The sequence below is a fragment of the Vicugna pacos genome, chromosome 4, assembly GCF_048564905.1.
Source record: "Vicugna pacos chromosome 4, VicPac4, whole genome shotgun sequence".
Classification (NCBI taxonomy): Eukaryota; Metazoa; Chordata; class Mammalia; order Artiodactyla; family Camelidae; genus Vicugna; species Vicugna pacos.
The window spans coordinates 66,088,557-66,097,685 of NC_132990.1; the positions used below are offsets into that span (position 1 = coordinate 66,088,557).

Genomic DNA, 9,129 nt, shown 5'->3' on the forward strand with positions numbered 1-9,129 from the left:
TGTCACCTCCCCTCCACTCCCTCCTTCAACTATTAGGAAAATTAAAGAATTAAGGGGGAGATTATTTTGCAGGAAAAAAGGGCTAAATAGTTGGAATATCGATCTATCGATCTATCTATCTGCAGTTTAATACTTTCACTTCATGTTATAAAACCTACAAGGAAATTTCAGGTACCCCAGGCATTCATTTTAATTTAAAAAAATGCCTACATAGCTCTCAATAAGCACCAGGCTGAGTCTTAAACACCTAACACGTATAAGTGATTTTATTGCAAATGAACGAGGCAGGTGCTTTTAGTGCCCCCTTCTGTAGAAACCAGGACAGAGAAGTTAATTAACTTGCTAAGGTCACACAGCCAGTAAGTGGCGGATAAATTAGAACTCTACACTGGCTCCGAATTCTCTGCTCTTACTTAGCATATCACACTTACTCTCGAGACATAAAGAGGATCAGTGAATTGGGAGGAAAAAACTATTTTAAAAATCCTAATATATTTTATATTACGGTACTGAACCAGGAGTCTCTGACTCATATTAGACTTCAGACATCTCCTTATAGACAGCCAGACATGCATGAGTTCAGAGTGGGTCTTGACTTCTGAGCGGCTGTGTAACTGTTAGTCTCTTAATGCCTCAGTTTCCCTCTCTCTCAAATGGGGCTAATAGCATCTAACCCAAATCTTGAGAGGGATGACATAGGACAGTGTCTGCCTAAGTAGTTTTCAACATCTAGAAAGTGCTCAGGGGATGGCAGTAAGAGACTGAAAGGATGACACCCATCCGCACTGATGGATTTATTCAGTGAGCCAGCTGGAGGCAGGGGACCGGCCCTAAAGACTCTGTGCTGCTTTGGCCAATCCAGCTCTCCCCCGACGCAGCTCGTCTTGTAGACGGCTCTGTTGACCTTGAAGGAGCTAAGAGTCCTTTCAGTCTGGGTCAGATAGGAACATTTAATTTAAAAGTTAAAATGATTTAATTTTCTTGGCCAAAAGTAGAAGGGTCCCCTCCCCCTCAGGGAGGTATAGACCCCCCACTCGTGGGTGTAAAGTAGGTCCTATTTGATCACCAACACTCGAGCCATGAAGGAATCAATGGCTTTTACCTTTGGCCAGTCATTGATTCCTCCAGATTACCTGGTGCTGAGTCATGAAGGTTACGAGCTGCAGATGAACAGAAGGAGAGTACAGACGTACAAGCCACATACGCGTGTGGGGACGGATGGTCTTAATCGGTACAAACATGTTAAATGGCTGAGTGCAGGATGTCGAGAGGGAAAGTGTGCTCTTGTGGGGAGACACTGTGACACAGAAATCATCGCCGTGGCCTCTTCAGCTCACTCTGCAGCATCTCAGCTTTTGTGTTTCCTCTCCCACCTGCCCACCCACACCAAGTGGTTTCTCTTCCTTGGGAATAAGGATTATACGCCAGAGGTCCCTACGGCTTGTGCACCCAGACTACATCCCTCTCTACCTTTTAGCAAGCGGTGGACTCTCTTTGCCAAAGCATTTTATCAAATGCTTCTTTTGTTTGAGGCCAAATAGTCGTCAGATTACATTTCCATCCTGAACCTCTCCTCTCTCAGGAATTCCCGGGACTTTAAATGCACTGGCGGGTCCAGGTTCATAAGGCATCCGCAGCTCCACTCAGGGACCCTGGGGGAGCAGAGTCACGGATGCACTGTGTGCTCCAGCTCCAGAGTTGGCTCGGGGCTTAGAGTCCACGGAAGCCAGTGGTTTTTCAAACACAGCACTATAAAACTCAGCTTTTATCTGTGCTACACAGTGGCTCCAAGGTACGATTTTGTTTGATCAAAGGGTTCCTTGGCTAAAGATTTAAATAAATTCAAATACTGAAAACACAAACATGTCCTCTCATTTATCAGATGAGGGAACGGAGGCCGCGGGGAGGTAAAGTGGAATTAATAAGTTACCAAAGCTGCTGTGAGCACTGGATTTGGAATCAGGGACTCCATTAGCAGCCCTGTCACTTACTAACCGTGGAACCCTGGGGAAGACACCGGGGTCTTGGCACCCTCCCTCCTCTGTAACACAGGAATATCACTCCTTACTTCAATGCAATTGTTGTAGGCGATTAAAGGAATTTAAAGTTGTGTTACAAACAGAAATGCTCTCTATGTGCGTCCATTTATTTAACAGATATCCGAGCACATACTAAATGCTGAATATCTACTTGGCATCTCTTCTTGGAAATCCCAAGTGTTCCCAAGCTTTTCATGTCCAAACCTGGTTACACAGTCTTCTTTCTAAACCTTCCATGTTGCTCTAGCTCAGTGAATGGTACCAGCATCCGTCAGACTGTCCGACAAACGTACCTAAAAGAAGCCTTGGGTCTCATCTCAGCACCCTTCCCTTCCACTTTCACAGCCAGCCTAACGTCAAGCCCGCTCAGTTTCCCTTCTAAGCATCTCAGCATCTCTGCCCATTTCCCATGCTCACTCTCTGTACCATCGCCCTAACCCGCATCGCAGGCCTCTCGCTCCCGGGAGCCCCCTGCTGGTCGACCTGGACTCACCCTCGGATGTGGGTGCCACCCCGAGATACCTGGACTTCTGCTCTTCCTCAAGGCGGCCCCTCCTGACTCTCCTGACTGCACTGACCTCCACCTCTGTGTGACTGGCACATGGGTTGTTTCTCATTCTTTACACACATATGGTTAACCTGTCCCAGTTATCTGCATAGCTGTATGATTAATGCCTAGACTTCCCATGAGCCAGAAGCTCCGAGAGGCAGAGACCCAGCTTTGCACCCCACCTCCTTTATGGCCTTGAGTGACAACTGCCTCGACTCCCCTGACATTCATTTTTCTTAACCGCGAAAAACAAGAAATCACCAAGTTACCTGCAAAGTGACACCCAGGGATGGAAGTCCGTGAATTCTTTGGATCTCTGTATCAATATCTACACATATGTGTACGTATATCACACACATTTTTAGGCATAAATGTGTGTTCATTCACTTAGAGAGACAGAAACACACGCACGCAGACTCAGCAATCAGTGCAGCTCCCTCTGCCTCCTCTCTCCAGAGCCTTCCTGTGTGCTACGTGGCCTGATTCTCTGACTCTCTGTCCTCTGGGGACAGCAGAAGCAATACATCGTAGGACCGCAAACTCGATTATGCTATTCATTATTTCATTGGGTGGAGATTTACTGAGTGCCTACTCTTTGACAGCTACTAAAATGGCTCTGGACCCTCCAAAGTGAAAGCACGGGGGGTCCCTGAATACCCCCCCCCCATCCAGGGTTCCCCCAGCTAGTCTCCTTGTCTAGACTTGGCGCGGGGCCATGCATGCAAATACCGCGAGGGCCCCTACCTGAGTTCTCCAGGTCCTTGTAGGCTTCGGCCCAAGCCTTGGCCATGTTGGCCAGCGTGTACTCCATGACCTGGATGTCGGTGATGGGGCAGTTGCACTGCGGGAACTCCTCAGCGCACTGACACCCACACTGGCTGTTCTGGCACACGTACTCCCCCTCCCCGTTGCACATGATGTAGCTCAAGGCCGACTGGACGAACTTCTCTTGCAGATACTGAGGGAAGATGATCTGAAGACCTGTTTGAGAATCGCAAGAAGGGGGAAGAGAGAGGTTAGGAAAGGTGTTTCATTAGCAGTTTCGAGAGGTGATGCAGAGGACTCCGGAGCTGCTGGCTTGCTCCTTGTGTGTTGTAACCAAACCATTCCCAGGTCCGCCGAGATCATAATTGGCAAGGCCTCCAGTTACGTTGCTTCTGCTTCAGGATCTCAGGTCATGACCTCGGCATCTCTGAGCTGCACACTCTAGTCCACTGTGTTAGGATGAGGCTAGAGCCAGACCTGTTAATAGACCTTCTCCATTTGGGGAGAAAACCCTTATTGGAAGCACAAGGTTATTGTTTGTTTTTCCTCATTTCCTTGATTTCTTTCTTTTTCTTTTCTTCTAATATTTATGAACCCTATTTACGCAGCACACGTCCCGAGCTAGGCACTAGGGCTATAGAGATTAAAAAAAAAAACAACAAAACACACGCTCTTTGTCCTTGGGGAGTTTACAATATAATCAGCAGAGGAGGACCTGGACACACATCATCATAACACAGTTTTATAGACGCACGGGAGAGCTGGCCATATGTGGCACTGGATGGCAGAAGGCTGCAAAAAACGTTGCCTGGGTACCAGAGAAAGCTTTGTAGAGGAGATGAGATTCGGGCTGGCTGAAAGTGGAAAAGCGATCATGATATAAAAAAGAAGAACTGGAAACATCCTAAAGAGAGGGGTAGCAAGAACTAAAACTTAACATGTCTGCGGGTTGCTGGTGAGTGAAGTAAATTTGGATGGCTGGGGGTGCAGGGCTGGAGGAGAACAGGGCTTAGAAAAGGGCAGATGCCCGAGTGCAAAGGTCATTATTATAAGCTAAGGAATTTGGACTTTAGCCTGTGAATAATGGGGAGGCTTTCTCTGGTAGTTTTCAAGGATAAGAATGATATAAGTCCAGTTGTATAATTTCATAGGATGAATGTATCCCTATCTCACACACACGCACACACACATCAGTGGAGAATGGCATCAGAGAAAATTAATTTTCTCTTCTTTGCTGGAAAACGAAGAAGGCAAATAAGTAGGAAGAGGAAATAAGTAGCTCATGGCTAGAGGCTGAGCACCCTTGACCGCATCTCCTGATCTTCCCTCTGTACTTGGCTAATCAAAGTGCTGATCCTGAGAGCCAGTGATGGAGAAGGACTTATCTGGGCACGAGCACTGCTCCGGCCCCGTGAAATGTCAGCACAGCAGGTGATTTATTGCCTGTAGTGCCCAGAAAAACAAAAAGGCCAACTCTGGGCTAAATCAGTTCACTCCAGCACTCTCACCCGGGACATTTCTCTCCACCCCACTGGGAGCCACTGACGGTCTTAGCCACCAATGCGCATCAGGGGAACGGTTTTCCTCCCCACTGTGTAAACGAGAACCGTGTTATTTGGATTAATTTTTTTTTCTCAATCATGCTTCAGGGACACCCCTAATCCTGCTCCCCAGGGATCTGGTGGATAAACCCAGCATTTCTCTCACTCTCTACTTCGCAGTTGTGTTTCTAGATTTTTATCTGTCTTTCTCTTGCTTTCAAATGATTTAAAAAAAAAATGAAACCCTCATCATTTCAACCTGTCTTCATATCGCCGCTAAAAAAAGACGATTTTTAGAGAGGCCTTGTGGGAAAGAAGCCCGTGCTCCCAGCATGGCCTGCGGCAGGGCCCCACGGCCCAGGAGCCGAGAGCCGGGCCTGGCCAGGGTCAGGCCCCTCCACTCGCCGCCCGCATCCTCTCAAGCGAGTCATTCACTCTCTCGAAGGCCCCCCACTCCCTTCTCTAAAACGGAGATACTTTTAGTCGCTGCATCCGAGACTTGGCGAGAGGACGACGTGAGAGGGCTCCTGCAGTGTCAGAGCAGTTCCTGGCATGCGGCAAGTAGACAATCGATGTGATTCATTCCTGTTTTTGAGGAGGATGATCGTGATGCCATCCCACTGATTCAAGCTTTCTGAAGTTTCCCCGGAAACGTCAGGACCAATGAAGGAACAATGGCTGTGAGTGTGTGAGCAGAGGGAGGAGGTACGCAGAAGGCAGTGCTCAGATACCTGGGGCGCTTCCACGAGCAGTAGGGGTCAGACTTTTATGCCTGCCGGACTCGTGCCAGTGGGAGGGCTATTTGGGAAAGAGGGTCCTCCGTCAACACGCATGGAAGGTGCTCTCACAGACGGAGCCGTGCAGCGGGGGCGACGGTCCACCCAGTGAGCAAAGGGTCCAGATGAGTTTGAGTCACGGCTCGGAAGGCCTCCTGCACAGAGGGCTGCGATGCAACTACCAAAGGGTGAGGCAAACCAAATCGAGCAGGGAATGTCCTAAACCAAGCCCACAGTTCTTTCCGAGTAGGCATTCTTGAGTCATTTTATCTGGATCACCATTTTCGCTTCCCAAGCAAGATTTATTTTTAGCAGATCCCAATCCCCTATAGGGATTGGGGTTGCGTTTCTCTTGCTTAAAGAAACTCTATAGACTTGACTCTCGGTCCTGTTTTTCTAGCTGGTTCATCATTTTCTTTCCTCCTTTTGTAGGGGATAAAATGTTCTCTTCTCCATCCCAGCCCAAAAGGAGTTTGGGGAGGGCATTTTTAGAAAGTGACGTCCAATCATTTCTCCGTCTGGCAAGGATACAAAAGGCAGTTTTACCTACCCCATCTCATGCAACTGAAAACAGGTGATGTGGAGGGTGGGCGGCTTTCCGGGAGCAGCTGAGACACAAAACTGGCTGCTCTTTAAAAATGGAAACCCAGAACATGCCAAGCTGTCTCTGAGGCGGAATCTCCTGGGCGAATTTGAAAGAGAATAATGAAGACATCGCAATTAAAAAGCACTTTTCTGCAAAATGTCATTACTGTTGAACGTTACATAAGCCTTCCTGCGGCAGTGGGGGGTTCACGTAGCAGTCACCGCCCGCATCGTCTCCCGATGACCTGGGTCCAACAAAGAGACCCATTGCTAAGCATCCCCTGGATGGCGCCTGAGTCCTGCCGGCCTCAATGGAAGCTGTAAATAATTCGGAGGGGGATTTGGCCTGGGGAAGCACTGTTTGAAAGATATACAGCTGCCGGCTGGGGTGGAATCTTCTGTCCCCACCGTTCCCACACACACACACACACACACACACACACACACACACACGGAAAGGAAAGGAAAACTCGAAGAATGAGCGAGAAAGGCCGCCACGAGTGCCAAGCATATAAATTTTGCTTCACAAAACCCAGGAAGGCCAGAGTTGAAAGTTCCACTGGCACACCGGCTCACCCACGCTACACAAATGGAGTTTCTCCCCCCATCTCATTACACTTAAAACAATCTTTTTATAAAAAAATAAAATAAAACCCTACGCGATATTTTAAAACGGAACATGTCACCGTTGTGCACAGCGATGGCCAGTGTGGAGGTGGCGTCTGCCGTCTCTTTTTCTGATTTTTGCCCCGTCTTCCTCAGTCCTTCTCCCACTCTGCCTTCAACACACACTTTGCACACGACTTTTTGAGTCTCACGAACAGGCTTTGGTGCTGAGGTCTGATGTCCTCCCTCTGTCACAGTCCCTCGCCTCCCTCCCACCTCCTAACATTCTCTTCCTTTTTTTTTAGAACACACCAGGCATCCTACCCTTTTTCAGTTCCCTCTTTGGGCCAACTTGTTCTTTCCTTAGTCTTTATCCTGGTCCTTCCCTGCACCTAGAATATTCCTTTCCCGGATCTCTGCACGGCTCCCTTGTCCTGCCACTGGGACGTACACAGACTACCCAAGTTGAAGTGCCTCTTCTCATCTCTTGGTGGAATTAGTTTCTGAAGGACGTGATCTTATTCACTCGTCTTTGTTTTCTTCCCTCTCCCCCGCAAGAGAGCAGGCTTCGGCAGGGCGGAGCCTTGTCTGTCCATGACAGACCCCCACAGTGTACGATGGGGCCAAGCCCCCTGGGGGCTTCAGGCCCTCATTTGTTGAATGAAAGAACCGTCCTCTTTCTTATCCCAACTGAAAAGGAAGTTGTCCCTAAAAACGTCGCGGACATGTCCACAGCGCCACAACTACAGTGACAGGCTCGGGACTCAAATCCAGGAATGCCGCCCTTGTTCTGCAGCACCCGGGGGCCCTTCCGCCTGCCTCCCCACTGGGGAGGGGCGGGAACTGAGACCAACACCCGGCTTGGGGTCCCTGTGGGAGCTCCGGCACGGAGTGGCCGCTGGGAACATCTTGGCCTTTTGAAATTCACTTTTCTTGCCTGCAGAGTTCAAATTCCAATAACCACCTCCCAGGGCTGTTGTGAAGAGTAAATAAAGGGAGCAAAGGCATAACCGGAATTTCAGCAAACACCTGGCTGTTACGGGATAAATGTTTGTGCCCCCCCGCCCAGAATTCCTGCTGACCCCCTACCCCGACCATGCGATGGTATCAGGAGTGGCGCCTTTGGGAGGTGATTAGGTTTAGATGAGGTCAGGAAGGGGGGGGGCACCCAAGATGGGATTAGTGCCCTTCCAGGAAGAGGAAGAGACAGGAAGGCGCTCCCCCACGCCCCGCCTCCCTCCACGAGCACACACTGAGGAAGGGCCATGTGAGCACACAGCGAGCAAGCAGCTGTCTACACGCCAGGAGTGTGTCTTCCCCAGACACAGAATCTGCTGGCATCTTGATCTTAGACCTCTCAGCCGGCAGAACAGTAAGAAATAAATGTCACAGAAAAATTTATGGTTACAAAGGGGAAAGAGTGGTGGGGGGAGGGATAAATTAGGAGTTTGGGATTAACATATACACAGTACTACATTTAAAATGGGTAACAGACAAGGACCTACTCTATAGCACAGGGAACTATACTGAATATTTTATAATACCTTATAATGGGAAAGAATCTGAAAAAGAATATGTGTGTGTGTGTGTATGTAACTGAATCACCTTGCTGTACAATTGAAACTAACATGCTATAAATCAGCTATATCCGATAAAAAAATAGTAAAAGCAAAAAAGAAATGCCTCCTTCAAGTCACCCCGTCTGTGCTATTTTGTTATACCTGAGCTATGACATTGATGTAATTAAGTGTTCAATAAATGTTAGGTTCCTCCATTTACACCCTATTAGAACATAATCCATTACCTGGACCCTTCTTGGAAAAATCCTTCTTGAGTAGCCACATTTGGGCCGGTAGAAAATATGCTAAGAGTCTTAATTGCATTACAGTGATTATTGTAGGTCTTCATAATTATCATTCCATTGTTTGTACTTCGGTGAATTCTCCTTCCTTCCTCCCCTTCTCCCTTCCACCTTTCCTTTCTTTCTTCTCTCCTTCTCTCTACTCTACTTTCCACACAACTGCTTAAGCCCTACTGTGTGCCTGGCGCCATGCTGTGGGTACCAGAGTGAGTAAGGCAGGCAACCCCCTGCCCTCGCCGACCTCACCGTTTAGGAAGGAGGCAGACCTGTGTACAAGCTGCTCGGATGCAGTGAGACCAGTGCTTTGCCAGAAGCACAGTGTTGCTCGGGAAACACAGGCAGAACACCTAGCCCAGCACGGAATGGGGGTGGTCACAGACAGTCTCCTAAAGGATTGGCATTGAGG

At 48.5% G+C, this 9,129-nt stretch overlaps 1 protein-coding gene across 2 annotated transcripts in view; it reads right to left on the minus strand.

Annotated features, from left to right (window-relative positions):
* The window catches only part of BRINP1 (BMP/retinoic acid inducible neural specific 1), a 158,863-nt gene that overhangs the window by 26,371 nt on the left and 123,363 nt on the right, over positions 1-9,129 (minus strand). Inside the window, exons 1-2 of one of the 2 annotated variants that reach the window (XM_072960011.1) lie at positions 8,667-8,728; positions 3,334-3,570 (exon numbers count right to left, since the gene is read on the minus strand). In XM_072960011.1, coding sequence (XP_072816112.1) covers positions 3,334-3,570; positions 8,667-8,706 — 277 coding nt within the window. In that variant the 5' untranslated portion in view covers positions 8,707-8,728. Of the gene's footprint in view, positions 1-3,333; positions 3,571-8,666; positions 8,729-9,129 lie in introns of those variants that run through there. The other variant, XM_072960010.1, reaches the window with a different exon arrangement.